Here is a 20430-nt window from a genome sequence, read left to right as displayed (position 1 = left end):
TACAAGGCCCTCCCCACCCCTGGCCCTCCTTCTTGGTGATGCCCCAAACCAGACAGGAGAACGAGGCAGTCGTGGGCAGAGGGGTCAGGCCCAGTTTAATACACAGAACAAGTTAATTCACAGCAGAGGCAGGCAATAGAGGAGACTCGGTGACAAGTGGGAGGGCACTCCTGGATTGGGGGACATCCCCCCAAAACCCACCACCTCCCCCACCTGCAGTCTCAGTTTCCCTTTTTAAAAACCCGAACAACAAACACACACAACCACAAGAAACAACCACGCCCCCTCACTCCCCCCAAAATGGCCAGTGAGGGGGGCGGGGGCCGCCAGGCCTGGCGGGGCGGGAGGAGGGCGGAGGAGGGAGGGAAAAGGAGTCCGTGGCGGAGTCTGTGCTTCTCATACCAGCAGGCGCTGGGCGGGGGCCCACCCGGCCCCACCACCGCCACCCACCAGCCACGGCAGGCACGGGGCGGGCACAGGCCAGGGCGGTCGGGGAGGGGCAGGAACAGAGTTCAAAACCAAGGTTCACATCATGCAGTATCCACCGTGGGCACCGGGAGGGGCAGGTGGACACCACGCCCACCGCCCTGGGCACAGGAGGGGAAGGTGCCCACCTTGGGTGGGGCGCGGGACGGCTGCAGCTCCAGAAATTGGGGTTCGGGCGCCCGGCAGGGGGCCGGCAGAGGCGGGGGCCCAGTGGACGCTCTCAGCAGCGCCCCTCCACCCAGCCAGGCCTTGGAGGACTCTTTGTATATATTAACTTCTTTTCCTTTTTTTTCTTTTTTTTTTTTTTTTAACTTTTTGTCTTTTTCTTTAGAAAAAGGCTCTGTCCATGCCCCTGGCTGGCACCCACCACCCCCCATGCCCGCCCAGAGGCGGGGTATGGCTTTGAGGGGAGAAGCCCCTGGTGTCCATTTGCCAAGGGACAGAGAGGGAGGGAGGGAGGGAGAGGCCCTGGCCGGGCCCACCCACCCACAGGGCAGACATTCCACTTGCACAGAGGGGAGGGGGTGGCCCAGCCCCCTCTCGGCTTCCCCCTCTCCCGCTCCCGCTGCGGGGCATTCAGGGTGGAGGAGAAGTGAGGAGCTCAGAGAGGCAGGTAGGCGAGCACCACCCCAGAGTCCCAGCGCCGAGCCGGCCTAGGTGAGGGTGATGTAAGCGGAAGCCTTTTCCTTCAGGTGCCGAAGACAGAGGTGACAGCTCCAGCTCCCTGCGGGGGCGGCCGAAGCTGGAGTCAGGCCCAGGTCCGGGAGGGCTGCCCCAGCCGCTTCCCACCCAGAGGACACAGTTCTCGACAACCGGGAGATGGGCGTTCCCACCCCCCCGCCCACGTGGTGCCTGCCTCTCCTCTCACCTTCCGGGGGCTCCGCCATGGGGGGGCTGAGGCAGTACATGTGGTAACCCCGATCGCAGTCGTCACAAAACAGCAGCTGGTCCTGGGGGGTGAGACCCGCCCAGCTGGCACCCTGGGGGCACGGGCACCAGAAACGGGGGTGGGGGGCTGGGGCAGGGGCTAGGTCAAGGGGGCTGGGGGGAGGTGAGGCCTGCCAAGAAAGTCTCTGAGAAGGTCTTAGCAGCAGGAAATGTGTGCACAACACTGCTTAGCCAGGCATATATCCCTCGGGACGGTCCCTTCGCGATTTATAGCGGGGGTTTCATAAGGATTTATAGTGGGGGTTTCACAAGGCTCTGCGGAAGGTTTATTATTATTATTATTTTATATTTTTAGAGACAGGGTCCTACCCTGTTGCCCAGGCTGGAAGTGCAGTGGTGCAGTCACAGCTCACTGCAGCCTCACACTCCTGGGCTCAAGTGATTCTCCTGCCTCAGCCACCTGAGCTGGGACTACAGGTGTGGGCCACCACGCCTGGCTGTTTTTTTTTTTTTTTTTTTTTTTAATTTTTTGTAGAGATGGGGGTCTCACTATGTTGCCCAGGCTGGTCTAGAACTGCTGGGCTCAAAACTCCTCAGCCTCCCAAAGTGCTGGGATTACATGGGTGGGCCACCACTCCCAGCCTGTGGAAGGCCTTATATGACACCAAGATGATCTGATACCGGCTCTGCCTGCAACAGTCATGGCTTTTGTTTTTGTTTTTGAGACGGAATCTCGCTCTGTCACCCAGGCTGGAGTGCGCAGTGGCGCCATCTCGGTTCACTGCAATCTCCACCTCCTAAGTTCAAGAGATTCTCCTGCCTCAGCCTCCCAAGTAGCTGGGACTACAGGCACCCAGCTAATTTTTGTACTTTTGTAGAAACGGGGTTTCACCATGTTGGCCAGGCTGGTCTGGAACTCCTGACCTCAGGTGATCCACCCACCTCAGCCTCTCCCAGAGTGCTGGGATTATAGGCGTGAGCCACCGCGCCCGGCCTGTGGAAGGCTTTAAACAATCCTAAGACGATCTGATACCAGCTCTGCCAGCAGTGGTCATGGCTTTACATCTCAGCTCTTCCATTTCCCTAGCTGGCTGACCCTGGCCAGGTCTCTTTCCCTCTCTGAGCTCGGTTTCTTCCCTGCGAAGTGGGAACAAGACCCCCTGCTTCAGAGGGTGGTTGGGAGGAGTCAGAGAGACAAAGAGGAGAAAGTGCCGGGTTCAATTTATGGACACCAGCATGATGGTAACACAGGGGACTCGCGTTCACCAGGGAGGGCTCAGACACAGGCTTTAAGCTCGAGGAGCGGAGGTGGATGTGCCAAGCGGGGCGGGCAGCAGGGCACGCGGGGGGCGGGCGGCACTCACGTCGTTCTCGGAGGTTCCGCACAGGCTGCAGGATTTGCACTCAATGCACTGCCAGCGGTAGGTCCGCACAGCTGCCGTCATGTTCACCGTGAATTGTAAACATGAGGGGTGTCCTGGGGGCCAAGGGACAGGGGTGCAGTTAGGAGGTCAGCGTGCCCCTGGTGGGCACTGACCACCAGGGGAACCATCGCTCAGCCCCTACTCCCAGCTGATGAGGCCGGGATGAGCTGCCGGGGTCCACAGCCTGACCCCACACCTGCCCAGCAACCACGTGGCCAGCAGCTGTCCCCCGGCCACCACAGTCTCCTACCACAACCACCATGGCAACCACACTCTGCTCCCCTGAACGCCATGGCAACCGCATTCCATTACCCACAGTGCTGTGGCAACCACTTTCTACCACCCACAACACTGTGGCAACCACCTTCTGTTAACCACCGTGCTGAGACAGCCACATTCCATTACCCACAGCAGAACGGCCAGGGTCCTGTTAACCGCAGCAGCGTGGCGACCGCACTCTCCCAGCCACAATGCCATGGCAACCGCCTTCCACAACGGGGTCCCCACACCTTGGTTTCGTGCAACTAAAGCCCATTCTACATGATGCCCCAGCAACCAAATTGTTACTGACAATACTGTGGAGCGCCAGGCTGTCCGTCATTCCACGGCCCCGGTGCAGAGACACCCGCAGCTGCGACCTGCAGCCACGACCCGTGGTGCCCGCCCCCTGCAACCACGGCCCCGGTGCCATCACAACTACATTCCATGATACCGAGTTGCCATGACAACCACATTTCACTACCCAAGATGCCATGACAACCACAATGCATGGCCTACTGTGCTGTGGCATCCAGTCTGTATTGCCCACAAGTCCACCACAGGAAACCACGTTCTGTAAGCCACAATTCTACGGCAAGCTCGTCCTGCTACCAGTGCCCAGGTGGTGGCATCCGTCACTTACACCGCACAGCCCACTATCCGCCACACCTTGACCCCCGTCTCTTGCTACTCCTTTTGTCTTGTTTTGGTTTTTGAAACAGGGTCTCACTCTGTTGCCCAGGCTGGAGCACAGTGGTGCCATGAGAGCCCACTCTGCAGGCTTGACCTCCCGGGCTCCAGCAATCCTCCCACCTCAGCCTCCCGAGTAGCTGGGACTAATGGGGTGCGAAACCATACCCAGCTTTTTTTTTTGAGACGGAGTCTTGCTCTGACACCCAGGCTGGAGTGCAGTGGTGCGATCTCAGCTCACTGAAACCTCGGAGTCCTGGGTTCAAGCGATTCTCCTGCCTCAGTCTCCAGAGTAGCTGGGATTACAGGCACGCGCCACCACACCCAGATAATTTATATATATATATATATTTTTTTTTTTTTTTGAGACGGAGTCTTGCTCTGTCGCCCAGGCTGGAGTGCAGTGGCGCGATCTCGGCTCACTGCAAGCTCCACCTCCCAGGTTCACGCCATTCTCCCGCCTCAGCCTCCGAGTAGCTGGGACTACAGGCGCCCGCCACCACGCCCGGCTAGTTTTTTGTATTTTTTAGTAAAGACGGGGTTTCACCATGTTAGCCAGGATGGTCTCGATCTCCTGACCTCGTGATCCACCCGCCTCGGCCTCCCAAAGTGCTGGGATTACAGGCTTGAGCCACTGCGCCCGGCCAATTTTTATATTTTTAGTAGAGACGGGGTTTCACTATGTTGGCCAGGATGGTCTTGATCTCTTGACCTTGTAATCCACCCACCTCAGCCTCCCAAAGTGCTGGGATTACAGATGTGAGCCACTGCACCCGGCCAATTTTTTTTTAATAGATGGGCTCTCATTATGTCGCCCAGACTGGTCAAAAACTCCTGGGCTCAAGGGGCCGGGTGCAGTGGCTCATGCCTTTAATCCCAGCACTTTGGGAGGCCAAGGCAGGCAGATCACCTGAGGTCAGGAGTTTGAGACCAGCCTGGCCAACATGGTGAAACCCTGTCTCTACTAAAAATACAAAAATTAACCTGGCATGGTGGCGTGTGCCTGTAATCCCAGCTACTCAGGAGGCTGAGGCGCAAGAATCAGTTGAACCCAGGAGGCGGAGGTTACAGTGAGCCAAGATCGTGCCAATGCATTCCAGCCTGGGTGACAGAGGGAGACTCCATCTCAAAAAAAAAAACCTCCTGGGCTCAAGCAGCCTCCCACCTCAGCCTCCTGGGTAGCTGGGACTAATGGGGTGCGACACCATGCCCGGCTAATTTTGTTTTTAATAGATGGGATCTCACTATGTTGCCCAGACTGGTCTCAAACTCCTGGGCTCAAGGGAGCCTCCAGCCTCAGCCTCCTGAGTTGCTGGGATTACAGGTGCGCAACAACACACCTGGCTAATTTTTAAATTTTTTGTAGAGATGGGGGTCTTGCTATGTTGCTCAGGCTGGTCTCAAATTCCTGGCCTCAAGTGATCCTCCCACCTCTGCCTCCCAAAGTGCTGGGATTACAGACGTGAGCCACTGCACCCAGCCTCTCACTACTCTTTTTTTTTTTTTTTTTTTTTTTTTGAGACGGAGTCTCGCTCTGTCACCCAGGCTGGACTGCAGTGGCCGGATCTCAGCTCACTGCAAGCTCCGCCTCCCGGGTTCACGCCATTCTCCGGCCTCAGCCTCCCGAGTAGCTGGGACTACAGGTGCCCGCCACCTCGCCTGGCTAGTTTTTTGTATTTCTTAATAGAGACGGGGTTTCACCGTGTTAGCCAGGATGGTCTCGATCTCCTGACCTTGTGATCCGCCCGTCTCGGCCTCCCAAAGTGCTGGGATTACAGACGTGAGCCACTGCACCCAGCCCTCTCACTACTCTTGATGCCATGCTAAGCACAGGCCGCTACCCACAGTGCCATGAGAGCCACATCCCGTTATCCCTGAAGCCTCACTGATCCGATCCAATTCCCACCATCCTCAGCAGTTGCATCAGCCTCGCTAGCTCTGGTTATCCCCAGTATCCCCTACACGCTCGGGGTCCCCTCAGTCCTCACCGCCTTGCCTCCCTCCCTCCAGGTCTGCACTCCTGAATGTCCTCTGCACCCGGCCCCCAGAAACCTCAGGTGGGGAGCGTCACCTGATCGCCCACAGTCTGCACAGGAGATGAGGTCCTCGGGACACCCCGTCTTCTTGGAGCCCCCCAGGCAGAAGTCACAGTAGCCGTTGGGGATGACAGTGCCGTCGGGCGCCTTCTTGGCTGCAAGACAGCGGACAGGCATTGGCACGGGGCAGGCAAGGGCACCCCGCAAAGGTGGCTGCAGATGTTAGGAGCAGAAGGAGGCGTCCATACCTGTGTGTTTCCTTTGTGCCTCAGGGACCCAGGCCAATTCTTTGTAAAACTCTGGGGTAAGGGGGACAGAGAGAGGGACTCTCACCACAGGCAAGGCTCCACCCTGCCCCCAGCCTCAGCCCCAGGGATGGACCTCTTAGTCCAGGTGTGGGGAGGTGGGAAGAGTGAGTAGCTACCCTAAGCCGTGGGGAGAGGCGAAAACAGTTCTCATCGGGACTCCCAACTCTTCTTTTTATTTATTTATTTATTTTTCAATTAAAAATAAAAGCAGCATCTTGGTATGTTGTCCAGGCTGGACTCCAACTCCTGGCCTCCAGCGATCCTCCCGCCCCAGCCTCCCAAAATGGTGGGATTATAAGTGTGAGCCACTGCACCCAGTCAGGATTCCCAACTCCTTGAGACAACTGACCCGTCCTCTTTATTGGGTCAAAACTTGGTAAAGACAGCGTGAAGAAGGGCTCCCTGCTTCCCTTCTCACATACATGTCTCCCAGCCACCCACTTCCAAGTGCACCCTCAGTAATTTGTATCTAACAAATTCAGAGAGTACCCCGAGCCAAGATCTGGTACAGAAACAGACACTCAGAAGAAAAATTCTGAACACCGAGGTGCCCAGGTGTGTAGTGGCCTGGGGTGAGGACACTCAGCCTCTGCCTCTGAGAGATAGGTGGGAAGACGGTGTCTCCCTGCTGCCTCTCCCAAACCCTCCTCCCCGCCCCCATCCCTCAGCTGTCAGAACTGGCATGGGATTGGCACGGGCGGACGCCAAGGGCTCCCAGGTCACAGACCCTGCCCCTTGACCAAAGCTTAGCCGAGAAAGGAGAAAGGGAAGGCAGGGCGGGAGGGGAGCCATCTATCACACCCCCCCACCCCCAAGCTCTAATTGAAACAATAAATCAGACCCAGAAATATTACGCCCGGCCGGGAGCGAAGGAGCGATGGTTGGTTGCCATGGCAACCCCAGAGCCAGCATCCCCATGGTCGGTGGGGGGAGGGAACGGCTGAGCTGGAGATTTTCCAGAAATGTCTAATGCCCCCCCACCCCCACCCCCAGCTGGGCTCCTCTTCCCCACTCCCAGGGCCCCTCACCACCCCCACCTGGCCTGCCAGCTCACGTTTATGGTTGTTTTTCCGGTGGAAGGGCAGGGCGTGGCGTTCGGCGTTCTCCTCCCCCTCCTCCTCAGCCAGGTGGGTGTGGGTGTAGTGGTAGCTGAGCCCCGGCCGGTTCTTATACCGTTTCCCACAGACTGGGGAGCGAGCGAGCCAGGAGGGCCTGTCAGCCCCTCCAGGCCCATGCTGCCTCCACCCTGGCCTCCAGGATCACACCTCCCCCACTCGGCCAGAGACCTGAGCATCCCCCCAACCCGGGTCTGGAACAGGAGGCAGAGGGCCACAAGGTGGGGATTCTCTGGGCCCCCCTCTCTCTGCCTTTCCCCCTCTTCAGAAGGACTCACTATCACAGACATACGGCTTGTCTCGGTCCTCCAGGGAAGCGGTGTCCTGGCGTTTCCGAAGACCCCCGATGCCATATGCCTGTAGGGAGAGTCAGGAGTGAGAGGCCAAGAAAGTAAGAAAACAGGCCGGGCGCGGCGGCTCACGCCTGTAATCCCAGCACTTTGGAAGGCCAAGGCAGGCAGATCAGTAGGTCAAGAGCTCGAGACCACCTTGGCCAACATGGTGAAACCCCATCTCTACTAAAAATACAAAAATTAGCCGGGTGTGGTGGCGCATGCCTGTAGTCCCAGCTACTTAGGAGGCTGAGGCAGAAGAATCGCTTGAACCCAGGAGGCGGAGGTTGCAGTGAGCCGAGATCACGCCACTGCACTCCAGCCTGGCGACAGAGCAAGACTCTGTCTCGGGAAAAAAAAAAAAAAAAAAGGAAAAAAGAAAGTGAGAAAACAGAGTCTTTTGCAAATTCAAATTGCAGCTCTGCAAACGTCCTAGCTGTGGGGCTTCAAACCTCTCCAAGTTTCAGCTTCTTCCTCTGCGGCACGGGGATGAAGGTAGCTCTAACCCACTGCATAATCTCTGCTTTGCAAATGGCTTAATACAGATGAGCCTCAGTTTCCTCATCTGTAAAATGGGTATTAAATCCCCCACCCCTGCAGGCTGTTCTGGGATTCAATGAGGTCAGACTTGGCAGGGGCCGACCACTGCGCCTGCTCCACGAATGAGACCTGTCATTGAGGGGAGCAGGGGAGAGGAGAACCTTGGGGTGATACCTTTCCTTTGGCCCTGTTCTTCCTCCTGGGAATGTCATCCTCCAAGTCTTCCACCTCGAGATCATGCGGAAACTCCAGCAACTGCTGTTTCTGGGCAATAGAGAAAGGAGACGGATCAAGAAAGTAGGAGCCACTGACCTGCTTTTGAGGGGCTCTGGGCAGAGGTGGAGATTGGGGATGAGAGCGTAAGTCGGGAGTTCTTCCAAACAGAGAGGAAGTCTGGGAGGATGGAGACTGGGATGCCCAAGGGCTGGAGGAAACCGGGCGGTTTCAGAGCAGGAACATGAGGGCCCGGGCTGGCGGCCGGCAGGGGTGAGAGGAAGCCATGTCGGGGAGTCCCCCAGGGGTGGGCCTACCTGACAGTCCATAATGGTCTCCTCCTCCTTCAGCTCAATCTTCTTCTCCCCCGTCTCTGCACACAGCAGAGCCTCGAGGACGGGCCCTTCAGGGAGGCCACCCTCCTTCTTCAGGGGTGCTTCACAGTCTGGGGACAGGGCCATGGAGGGGTCAGATGGGGAAGCTGACCCTAGAGGACTCCTCAAACTATGCAGGTGGGGGGACCATGCTCTTTGCGGGAGGGAAGAAGCTTTCCCACACTCGGCCAGCAGCCGAGGCGAGGATTTAACTACACGCCCTAGAAGGGAGGCCCAGACCCCGGGGAGACCCAGCCACACCCTCAGATGCCCTGGGATGCATGGCAGGAGACACAGTCAGAACTTTGGATACACCGGAAAGCCTCAGAAAAAGACACAGGCCATCAGGCACACCCAGACCTACTCAGGGAAGACACAGCGACTATTTTTTTTTTTTTTTTTTTTGAGACGGAGTCTCACTCTGTTGCCCAGGCTGGAGTGCAGTGGCCGGATCTCAGCTCACTGCAAGCTCCGCCTCCCGGGTTTACGCCATTCTCCTGCCTCAGCCTCCCTCCCGAGTAGCTGGGACTACAGGCGCCCACCACCTCGCCCGGCTAGTTTTTTGTATTTTTTAGTAGAGATGGGGTTTCACCGTGTTAGCCAGGATGGTCTCGATCTCCTGACCTCGTGATCCGCCCGTCTCGGCCTCCCAAAGTGCTAGGATTACAGGCTTGAGCCACCGCACCCGGCCGACACAGCGACTCTTAAACACACCCAGACAAATACGGACAGATACACACTCACAGAGGAGACACATGGACACCCATAGGGGACATCCAGACAGATTTTCTGAGACAGACGGGGAAAGGAAGTGGCCCAACCAAGCTCTCCTTTTTCTTTTTCTTTCTTTCTTTTTTTTTTTTTTTTTTTTTTTGAGACAGGGTCTCGCTCCGTCACCCAGGTTGGAGTGCAGTGGCACAATCTCAGCTCACTGCGACTCCCAGGCTCAAGTGATCCTCCCATCAGCCTCCTGGGTAACTAGGACTACAGGCAGAGTGGTTGGCCCGCCACCACACCGGCTAATTTTTGTATTTTTGGTAGAGACAGGGTTTCACCATGTTAGTCAGGCTGGTCTCAAACTCCTGAGTTCAAGTGATCCTCTGCCTCAGCCTCCCAAAATGCTGGAATTACAGGCACAAGCCACCATGCCTGGCCAAGCCACACTCTCAGATACAGCCTAGAGACTCAGAGAGGTATAGCCAGATCCTTGGAGACAGCCAGACACATGAAGGAGACATAGCCGGACCCATGGGTACTCTCAGAGATGCGCAGAGATAATCAGCTGGTCAGGTGCGGTGCCTCACACCTGTAATCCCAGCACTTTAGGAGGCCGAGGTGGGTGGATCACTTCAGGTCAGGAGTTCGAGACAAGCCTGGCCAACATGGTAAAACCTCATCTCTACTTAAAAACAAAATACAAAAATTGACCGGATGTAATTGCTCACACCTGTAATCCTAGCTACTCAGGAGGCTGAGAAAGAGAATCACTTGAACTCGGGAGACAGAGGTTGCAGTGAGCTGAGATCGTGCCACTGCACTCCAAACTGGATGGAAGAAAAGAAAGAGAAAGAAAGAAGGAAAAGAAAGAAAGAAAAGAAAGGGAGGGAGGGAGGGAGGGAAGAAGGAAGGATGAATGAATGAACAAAATGAAAATGGAATGGGACAAAATGAATAAAGGAATAAAAGAAAGAAAAAGAAAGAAAAGAAAGAGAAAGAAAAAGAAAGAAAGAAAGAAAAAGAAGAAAAGAGGAAAGAAAGAAAGAAAGAAAGAAAGAAAGAAAGAAAAGAAAGAAAGAAAAGAAAGAAAGAAAGAATGGAATGGAAAGAAAAGAAAGAAAGAAAGAAGAAAGAAAAGAAAAGAAAGAAAGAAAGAAAGAAAGAAAGAAAGAAAGAAAGAAAGAAAGAAAGAAAGAAAGAAAGAAAGAAAGAAAGAAAAGAAAGAAAGAAAGAAAAAGAAAGAAAGAAAGAAAAGAAAGAAAGAAAAGAAAGAAAGAAAGAAAGAAAGAAAGAAAGGAAAGATGGAAAGAAAGAAAGAAGGAAAGAAAGAAGGAAAGAAAGAAAGAAAGAAAGAAGAAAGAGGCCTGACATTCTAAGTAGACTCCCCTGTGGTACATTGCACAGATGAGATGCCTAGACACATAGTGGGGAGATACCAACACACCCAGGGAGAATTGCTCAGCTAGATACACACACACACACACACACACACACACACAGGAGACACAGACAGACAGAGAGACACAGCCAGGTGGGCACTGCCACACTCCTGGGTACACACAGACCTTCGGACTCAGGAAGAGAAACTGACCCCAATGACCCTGATACTCCTAAACACATTCCAGGTTAAGTCCAGATCCTCTGATGGACTGACACACACGTGCAGAAATACACCTGATACGCCAGACACCATCAGGAAGAGATTCTCCCAGACACTCCGAGGCACCTACACACCCACAGAAAGAGGCGGCCGCGCCGCCTAACACACCCAGACACACTGGGAAGGAGCTGGACGCCCTGACAAAGCAGACACACACAAGACACAAGCCTTCTAAGACACTTGGAGACACCCGGGAAGATACACCTAAGAGAGGAGAGAGCTGCAACCAGACACTGAGACATCCGGGCGCCCTTGGGGAGATACAGAGGCGGACACCCTCAGGCACCCACAGAAAAAAATACAGGCAGATGGCCGGGCACGGTGGCTCAAGCCTATAATCCCAGCACTCTGGGAGGCCGAGTCGGGTGGATCACCTGAGGTCAGGAGTTCGAGACCAGCCTGGCCAACATGGTGAAACCCCGTCTGTACTAAAAATACAAAAAAAATTAGCTGGGCATGTCGATGTGCGCTCCGTGGGAGGTTGAGACAGGAGAATCACTTGAACCCACTAGGCGGAGGTTGCAGTGAGTTGAGATCGTGCCACTGTACTTCCAGCCTGGGCAACAGAGCCGGACTCCATCTCAAAAAAAAAAAATAAAATACAGGCAGATACTGATCCATCCCAACTCCCAGGGGAAGGGATGCAGTCAGAAACTCCATACACCCACACACACCTAACAGGTATCACTATGCCCTCCAATACCACTGAACCCCTTGGCGGGGTGTGGTGGCTCACGCCTGTAATGCCAGCACTTCGGGAGGCCGAGGTGGCCAGATCACCTAAGGTCAGGAGTTCCAAACCAGCCTGACCAACACGGGGTGAAACCCTACTTCTTCACTAAAAATGGGCTGGGCCAAAATGCCAAGTGGGCGAAGCGCGAGCATGCCTGTAATCCCAGCTACTCAGAAGGCTGAGGCAGGAGAATCGCTTGAACCCGCTAGGCAGAGGTTGCGGGTTCAAGGTTCAACTCCCCACTAGGTGGAGGTTGCGAGATCACGCCATTGCACTCCAGCCTGGGTGAAACTCTGTCTCAAAAATAAATAAATAAATACATAACAACAACTGGGCACCTGGGCCCATGTAGGAGGAGATGCAGTCGCCACTCAGTGACTCAGAGAAACTGTGGAATCTCTGGGAAACACCCGAGATGCACATGGGCAGACACACAGCCAGCCAGGCAGACACTTGCTAGAAGGCGGATAAAGGTGACCGACGGGCTTGGACACACAGCAGGCCCTGGGACACCGTTGGGGGCCCCAGCGGCTGCACCCACCGATCTTGTACTCGCAGGGCCTGAGTCTGGGGTCCTCCAGGATGTTGAGTCTCCGTTTCTTCCTCCAACAGCGGGCGGGGTACGTGTAAATCTGTCCCGGGGCCAAACCTGGAGAGAGAGGAAGGTGAGAGGACGGCCGCGGTGGGGTGGCCCGGCCCCGCCCCGCCTCGCGCCAGCCCTCCCAGCGGTACCCGGCCCGCGGTGGGTCTTCTCCATCCAGATGTAGCAGTTGTTTTGGGCCACGCCGGTCTGCGAGTCGAGGAAGGGCAGTCGCAGGCTGCGCTCCGCACACAGGCGCGCGTTGTAGCTGCGGCAGTGCTCGATGGCCTCGCGGTAGAAGTCCTCGCCTAGGCTAGAGGGGCAGCGAACGGGCGGGCGGCTGTCAGCAAGGGCAGGCGCACAGGGTCGCCCAGCACCCCTCCCCCGGCTGCCGGCCCGCCCAGGCTCGGGAGGGGTGGGCAGACCCCTCCAGCTTCACCTCTCTCCTCCTCCCACTCTGGGACCCAGGCTGGGGGAAGGGGACAGGGCCCAGGGGCCCCCAAACTGGGACTCAAACAGGCCTCCAGCTCATGAGTAGAAACACCATACAGAAACAAACAAAAACACACCGGGATGTATCCCTACATGAACACATGCAGACACACAACACAAATCACCCACAGTCACACGGGATTCACACACACAAAGAGAGACAAATCCCAGTACTCACAAAGGAGAAACAGACAAACCTCACACACGTGCACACATAAATATCTACTGAAAAAGACAAATATCCCAAGTTCCATAGTGTGGAGACGAATCACACAAATAACCATGCACAAAGACACATCACATATCCACAGACACACACCAGAAACACATCACTCACACAAAGACACACAACATGGAAACGTAACACCACACACACACACACACACCTCATGCAGCCAAAGACATACAGACACACACATGTCAAAGGACAGGAACTACAGAAACCACTTACCCCCCTGTGCACTTACCCACCTATCCAAAGACACAACGCGAACCACACACACAATATCCAGACACACAACACAAAGAAATCACATACATTCACACAGGTACACACATTTACAAAGATGTGCAATGTGGAACCAGTATCTAAAATATAACACATCCACACAGACACACACACATATAAAACACAGAAACAGCCAAATCCACCCACAGTCACACAAAAATTTACACACAAATACACACAGCCCTACATACCCAAAAACACAGAACACAAGACAAATGACAGATAGTTCCAAAGGACACAGACACACACTGGGAGACCCAAATATCCAAAGATATCTAGTGCAGAATAAAAAGAAACGGACACACGTCCACACACCTATCCCCCAAAAATTCTTTAAAAAACCAGAATACAAATAAGTGGTACATACACACACTCCACATCCCAAGACAAAGGTAGTGTGGACTTCACTCCAGTTTGCCAAGGCTCCCGCACCCCCGAGTCATTTCACCCTCTCCCAGACCCGAGGGTCGCAGGGAGGGGACGATGTCCCCTTTCCCCAAAAAGAATCTGGAGGTCCCCCACGCCCTCCACCCCTCCAGGGAGCGGCGCATCTGACATCATTCTTGTCAGAGACCCACAGTCACACACTCTCGCACCCCCACGCAGCCCCGCACTCGGTGACAGCCCCCCAGACACCCCCTCGGCCCCACCCCCGGGCGCCACACACACCCAGGCCCGCGTAGACCCGCCCGCGCTCCCTCCCCGCCTCCTGCCAGCCCGCACCACCTCAGGGGCCCAGGGATGACAGTGGCCATCTTGCTCCCCGGGTCCTGCCCCCAGCAGGTCCCCGCCGGGTCGGTCCTCCCAGCGGTCGGGCGGGCGCTGAGGCCGCCCATCCATTCATTCCCGGGGGGCGGGAGCACGAGGGCCACGGCCAATAGCGGCGACGGGGCGGGCCCGCCCGGGCCATGCCGGGAGTGGTAGTCCCAGGCCAGGGGGCCCCCGGGACCCCGCGGGGACGGGGACGGCGCGGAGGAGGGGCCCGGGGCACGCACCGTCACTCACCCGCCCTCACTCGTCCACATAGCCTGCTCTCGCGTGCACACAACCACATGCACACCTGGACTCGCACACGCCCACGCATGGCAGTTTACACACACATTCACGCGGAGACTCACAGCCTCCCACACACTCCTACTCACACACCTTCGCACGGACTCACAGCCACATGCACACACACTGCAATACTAAGAGACGCAGAGACACCTCCCAGGTGCCCACACAGACTTCTCACCAACATGCTTCCAGCAGACACCTCCCATCCCCCCCACCCAAGTCCCTCCTGGCTCCAGAGTCCCCATCCGGGGCTGTCTCTTCCAGCAGCCACGCTCACGGTCACCCCGCCCTGCTCAACGCCTTCTGCAGGCCTGACAGCAGCAGTGCAGGTTAGAAACAGTAGTCACACCTCCAGGGTTCAAATCTTAGCTCTGTCACTTGGTGGCCATGTGACCTTGGCAAATGACTTAACCTTTCTGGGCCTCAGTTTCCTCATCTGTAAAAAGAGGATGATGCCTCACTGGAGTGTTGTGAGGATTAAATGAGGAAGTATAGGCAAAGCATTTTAAAAGGTAACTGGCAGGCCAAGCACAGTGGCTCACACCTGTAATCCCGGCACTTTGGGAGGCCCAGGCAGGTGGATCACCTGAGGTCAGGAGTAGGAGACCAGCCTGGCCAACAGTCTCTACTAAAAATACAAAAATTAGCCGGATGTGGCGGTGCATGCCTGTACTCCCAGCTATTTGGGAGGCTGAGGCAGGAGAATCACTTGAGCCCAGGAGGCGGAGGTTGCAGTGAGTTGACATCCTGCCTGGGCGACAGAGCAAGAATCTGCCTTAAACAAAAAAACAAAAAAAGGTACCTGGCAGGTAGTATTTGCTCAAGAAATCCATTTATTCCACAAAGGAGCTGATATGTACTTTACTAAGATGTCAATGGTAATACCTAAATGCTATCAGAAAGAATAAAGCGGGCCAGGAACAGTGGCTCACGCTTGTAATCCCAGCACTTTGAGAGGCTGAGGCGGGCAGATCACCTGAGGTTGGGAGTTTGAGACCTGCCTGACCAACAAGGAGAAACCCCATCTCTACTAAAAATACAAAATTAGCCAGGCGTGGTGGCACATGACTGTAATCCCAGCCACTTGGGAAGCTGAGGCAGGAAAATCACTTGAACCCAGGAGGCGGAGGTTGCAGTGAGCCAAGATCATGCCTTTGCACTCCAGCCTGGGCAACAAGAGCAAGACTCCATCTCAAAAATAAATAAATAAATAACAAATAAGAAAGAAAGAATAATGCTGGCCAGGTGCAATGGCTCCAGTCTGCGATCCCAGTACTTTGGGAGGCCTAGATGAGAGGACTGCTTGAGCCCAGGAGTTTGAGACCAACCTGGGCAACATATCCAGACTCCTGTCTCTACAAAAAAAAAAAAATTTAAATTAGCTGGGCATGATGGCGCATCAGTGTAGTACCAGCTACTTGCGAGGCTAAAGTGGGAGGATAGCTTGAACCTGGGAGGCTGAGGCTGCAGTGAGCTGTGGTCTCACCACTGCACTCCAGTCTGGATGGCAGAGCAAGACTCTGTCTCTAAAAGCAAACAAACAAACAAACAAAAAAATAAGTAAGCAGGGCGAGGTGACTCATGCCTGTAATCCCAGCAATTTGGGAGGCTGAGATGAGAGGACCACTTGAGCTCAGGAGACCAGCCTCGGCAACATAGCGAGACCTGGTCTCTACCAAAAAGAAAATAAATAGCTGGGCATGGTGGCACATGCCTATGGTCCCGAGCCCAGGAGATCAAAGCTGTAATGAGCTATGATCACACCACTACACTCCAGCCTGGACAACTGAGCAAGACCCTATCTCCAAAACAAAAAAAAAATTGATGCTCAGTAGATATTTGTTGAATGAGTAAATGCACCCATCATGTGCTGGGCATAGTTCACCCCGTGTTGCTATTATTATCTGCATTTTCCAGGTGAGGAATCTGAGGCACAGGAAGGTGGCCTCACATACCTGCATCCCCTGGCGGCTCTTTGAAAGTGAGACTGAAGGAAGGAGGCAGGCACCCTGAGGCCCCTCCCCAAGTGGCCCTGACCTGCTTCTCTCTTCCACTGTCACACACACTGACTCCACCGGAAGAGATCCCCAGGGAGTGAGCGGACCCACTGAGTCACACACTGACCCAGTCTCTCCACAAAACCACCACCCCGTCCCTCTTCCCGTCTCACCCCTCCTCCCCCTTTCCCCTTCCTGTCTTCCGCCCCGACCCCTGTAGAGCCAGCATTCAGATTTGGGCGGCTGCTGTAATTAACACGCCCACAAACGCCCTCATCCACCAGGGGGCGCCCCAGCCGATAATAGTGGCCCGCTAGCCTTCACCATTTTTGTCACTTGAAATCCCCCCATGAGAAAGATCCAGTCAAGGCCTCCTACACTCACGGTCACTTCTACACACACACACACACACACACACACACACACACACACACACACCCCTCTAGTCTTAGACCCTTTCCACCAACTCGCCCATCTAAGCCAGGTAAGGCCTTGGCCGGCCCCTCTCCTGAAACAGGAGGAAGTGGGTCTCTGATTCACATATGGCCTGGAGTGTGACAAAGGGATTAAGTGGGGGAAAGTGGCACCCCTACGATCACTCTGGCCTCCAGGGGCCTATAGTGGCCACCCCACGCCTTGCCCACGGTGAGCTGTGACCCCACCTTCCTCTCTCACCTCCCATTCGCTCACAGGTCCCCTTAGCACACCCTCTTACACTCGATTCCCACACCTCTAGCCTCAGGCACGCACCCCTGCCCCACCCCAAACTCTCATGTCAATTTGATTAAGAGAAGCCTGAGTGTAGACACTCTGAGTGTAGACCTTTCTAACAGTCCTCCTCTACAAGCAGAATTTCTATTTGTCTTTTCTTTTCTTCCTTTCTTTCTTTCTCTTTTTCTTTCCCTTCCTTCCTTCCTTCCTTCCTTCCTTCCTTCCTTCCTTTCTTTCTCCTTCTTTCTTTCCTCTTTCTTTTTCTCTCTCTCTTTTTTTTTGGACAGGATCTCACTCAATGGCCCAGGCTGGAGTGCATGAACACAGCTCACTGCAGCCTCCACCTCCCAGGCTCAAGCGATCCTCCCACCTCAAACCCCCAAGTAGCTGGGACTACAGGTGTGCACCACCACACCCGGCTAATTTTTGTATTCTTGTAAAAACAGGGTGTCCCTATGTTGGCCAGGCTAGTCTCAAACTCCTAAGCTCAAGTGATCGGCTCACCCTGGCCTCCCAAAGTGCTGAAATTACAGGCATGAGCCTCCGTGTCTGGCCCACCAGCAGGGCCTCTACCCGCAGACCCAGGCTGACACTTGGAGCGGGCTCTCCTTTCTTTCCTTCCACCCTAACCACCTGCACACACCACTCCCACACACTTCTACACACTTGAACTCCCAGTCCTCTCCCTGGCCCAAACAATCCTCCTGCCCCATCCCCCAGTGCCCTGTTGGGGAGCTGGCCCACAGTAGAAATCCATTTCATAAATCAATATTGATACTATGAATAATAATCACTACATTTGATCAGTGTTGGTCTCTGTGCTAAGTGCTTTACAAAGATGGCCTTATTTAAGCCCCAGGACAGCCCCATGGGGTGGTAAGGGCTGTTAGAAGCCCCCATACACAGATGGTAAAACTGAGGCTCGCGGCAGGGAACATTCGTGGCTCAAGCTGGTTTCAGAACTCAGGCAGTCGGAACTTGCGAGGGCGGCACCCTCCAGCTCCTTCTCCCCATGGGATTTGACTCGCATTCCTTCAGGAGCCAGGGAGTCCCCACCCTCACCCCTGCAGAGACCTTTTGGAAGGGGAGGGCACAGAGGGGCAGAGCCCTCCCAGTCCAGGCTTACTCTGGCTGGGCCCCTGCTCAGGGCTGCAGCACACCTCCTCCCGGGGTCTGGGCCAGGGTCAAGGTGAGGGGCCCCATCGCCTGTAGATCCACCAACTTGCACAGGTGCCCCGTTCCCAGCCATTTTGCGGATATCCCTCACAGGACAGACAGCTGTCTGTGTGTACTACTTAAGGTGAGAGGGCAGCAGAGGGGTGTCACCACCATGCACCACCTCACACGGACCCAAGCCCCACACACCGGCTCCCGGCACCCTGCTCACGGCGGAGCCACACGTGTAGGCGCGTGCCTCTAAGTCTCTGCCCCGCTTCCTCTCCCAACTCCCACCCTCCACCTCCCACCCCCATTCCCGCCAGAAACCAGAAGCAACTGGCGGCCTCTGGTCCAGCCAGCAGGCGCATCCCTTCTCGTGGGTGGGGTGGGGGGCCGCTCCCTCTCTCACTCTCTCCCTCTCACCCCCCTTCACCCCCGCCCCCAGCCCTCGATGTTCAAGGTCAAGGCAGCCAGTGCACGGGGTTGGGGGAAGGGTGGGGGAGGTCGCCCCGGCCCCTTTGTGCGACGCCGCGGGCGCTCGCCCTCCGCCTCCTCCACCAGGCCCGGGAGGAGGGGGAGGGGAGCGCCGCGCTCGCCTGCGGGGAGGGAGGGCGGGAGCGGCCGAGCGCCTGTCACTCGGAGCCCGCTGTCACCGCCTGGGAACAGGGGGTGGGGGAGGGCTGGGACCCGGGAGTCCGGGATCCCGAAGAGGAAGCAAGAGCGAGATGGAGAGGGGGAAGGGGAGGGGTGGAGAGCGCGAGGGATGGCAAGGAGAGGGGACGGTCAGGAGGGGCCAGGCTGGGACCCAGGCGTCCGAGTTCCCAGTCACCAGGCCCGGGAAGAGGCGAACGCTCGGAGGGCCGCGGCCAGGGAGAAAGGGAGGGAATCCCCGGAGACCGAGGGCGCTCCCGGCACCGCCTCCTGGGCAGCCGGTCCCCAAGGGGATAAGAGATGCTCCCGTTTGATGTGTATGGGCGGGGAGAGGGAAGGATGCTGCGGTCCAGGCTGACCGTGGGTTCGGGGTTTCTAGTTCCCAGAGATTCCGGGAGGAAAAAGGGGAGGCAGCGGGGATGGAACTCGGGACCCCCGACGTCTCAGCTCCCACCCTGCGGCCGCGAGGGCCGGGGTCCCCAGAGAAAGAAGGGGAAAGAGAGAAAGGCGCTTTGATGAGGGGAGAGCGGGTAATGGAAACCCTGGAGACCGAGGTCCGGACTTAGGTGTTCGAGCTTCCAGCCCCGGCTGGGCCAGGCCCGGCACCTCCGGAGACCCTGAGGAAGAGATGGAGGAGAGGGAAGCCCCTACCCCCACTCTGGGTGGGGAAACGGCCTCCGCCACCCCCAGCCCGCGCCACATTCCATCACTGACAGCGACAAAGAAGAGGCGCCCCCGCGACCCTGGAGGGGCTCCCGCCCCCAACCCCAGGGGGCGACAGGGGGTGGGGGTCCCCGGGGCAAGGGTTCGCGCTGGGGGCCCCCATTCAACTACGGTCCGCGCGCTGGGTTCCCCTCCTCAGCCCTAGGGCGAGCGGGGGAAGGGCTCCTGGTAGGGGGGGGGTCTGGACAGGGGGCGGGGACGGCGGGGACACTCACGACTTGAGCGGGTTCTGAATGGCGGTAGCCATGGCCCGCTCGGCTGGGCCGCCTCCGGCCCGGGGCGCCGCTGCCGCCGCGCGCGGGCCCAGCCCGGCCTGCGCCGCCCGCTCTGCCGCCCAGCGCGCTACGATTTCATTCATTCTTGGGGCTGCGGCGCGAGCGGAGCGGGGCGGGCCGGGGGCGGGGCTCAGCCAATCCCCGCGCCCCCCGGCGCACGACGGGACGTGGAGTCTAGGGGCGCGCGGCGGCGCCCGAGGGCGCCCCTGCCCGGACTACACGTCCCAGGGGGCGTCAGGAGGACCGCGCTCCCATTGGCTGCTGGGGATACAGGGAGGGGCGGGGCTCCCCCCAGAGCATCTTTCCTCCCTCCCTGGGAGTGCTCGGTCTCCAGCTCGGGATCTCCACCCTCCAGGCACCGCGGGCGCGGAATCAGGTGGTCCCTAGCTTCTAAGTGTCCCCAGGGTATGCGGATGACCCTAAAGTCTGTCGTGTATTATTGTCTGGGCCTATTTGGGTGTCTCTTCTATGTCGGACAGCCTGTGAACAAGCACAGGGGTTCATC

At 56.6% G+C, this 20430-nt stretch overlaps 1 protein-coding gene across 8 annotated transcripts; it reads right to left on the bottom strand.

Annotated features, from left to right (window-relative positions):
- Nucleotides 1–69: 69 nt before the first annotated feature.
- DPF1 (double PHD fingers 1) lies at nt 70–19996 on the bottom strand. 8 transcript variants are annotated; one of them, XM_009194358.2, is made up of 12 exons: nt 19866–19996; nt 12507–12667; nt 12316–12423; nt 8608–8735; nt 8252–8341; nt 7484–7562; nt 7145–7276; nt 6031–6081; nt 5818–5937; nt 2739–2851; nt 1355–1436; nt 70–1210 (listed from the first exon to the last, which is right to left on the bottom strand). In XM_009194358.2, exons 1-12 carry the CDS (start codon nt 19895–19897, stop codon nt 1140–1142), a joined length of 1167 nt encoding a protein of 388 aa, XP_009192622.1. In that variant the 5' UTR covers nt 19898–19996; the 3' UTR covers nt 70–1139. The 8 variants fall into 8 exon arrangements, with proteins under 8 accessions (XP_009192622.1, XP_009192620.1, XP_031515358.1 ...); XM_009194356.2 differs by having other exon boundaries at nt 1355–1466; nt 19866–19978; XM_031659498.1 differs by lacking the exon at nt 19866–19996 and adding an exon at nt 14360–14620 and having other exon boundaries at nt 1355–1466.
- Nucleotides 19997–20430: the final 434 nt, after the last annotated feature.

The sequence above is a fragment of the Papio anubis genome, chromosome 20 (genome assembly GCF_008728515.1).
Source record: "Papio anubis isolate 15944 chromosome 20, Panubis1.0, whole genome shotgun sequence".
Lineage (NCBI taxonomy): Eukaryota > Metazoa > Chordata > Mammalia > Primates > Cercopithecidae > Papio > Papio anubis.
This window is presented reverse-complemented; position numbering and strand designations above follow the sequence as displayed.

Bases quoted from the DNA above. Each gene is read 5' to 3' on its own strand.
- DPF1 (XM_003915459.4), bottom strand. From the start codon at position 14,190: ATGGGCGGCCTCAGCGCCCGCCCGACCGCTGGGAGGACCGACCCGGCG. The intron at 8,736-12,315 runs GTGGGTGCAGCC...CCCTGTCCCCAG, and splicing joins GCCCTGCGAGTACAAGATCG to ACTGTGAAGCACCCCTGAAG. The intron at 1,467-2,738 runs GTGAGTGCCGCC...CCGTGCCCCCAG, and splicing joins GCGGAACCTCCGAGAACGAC to GGTGCCAGCTGGGCGGGTCT.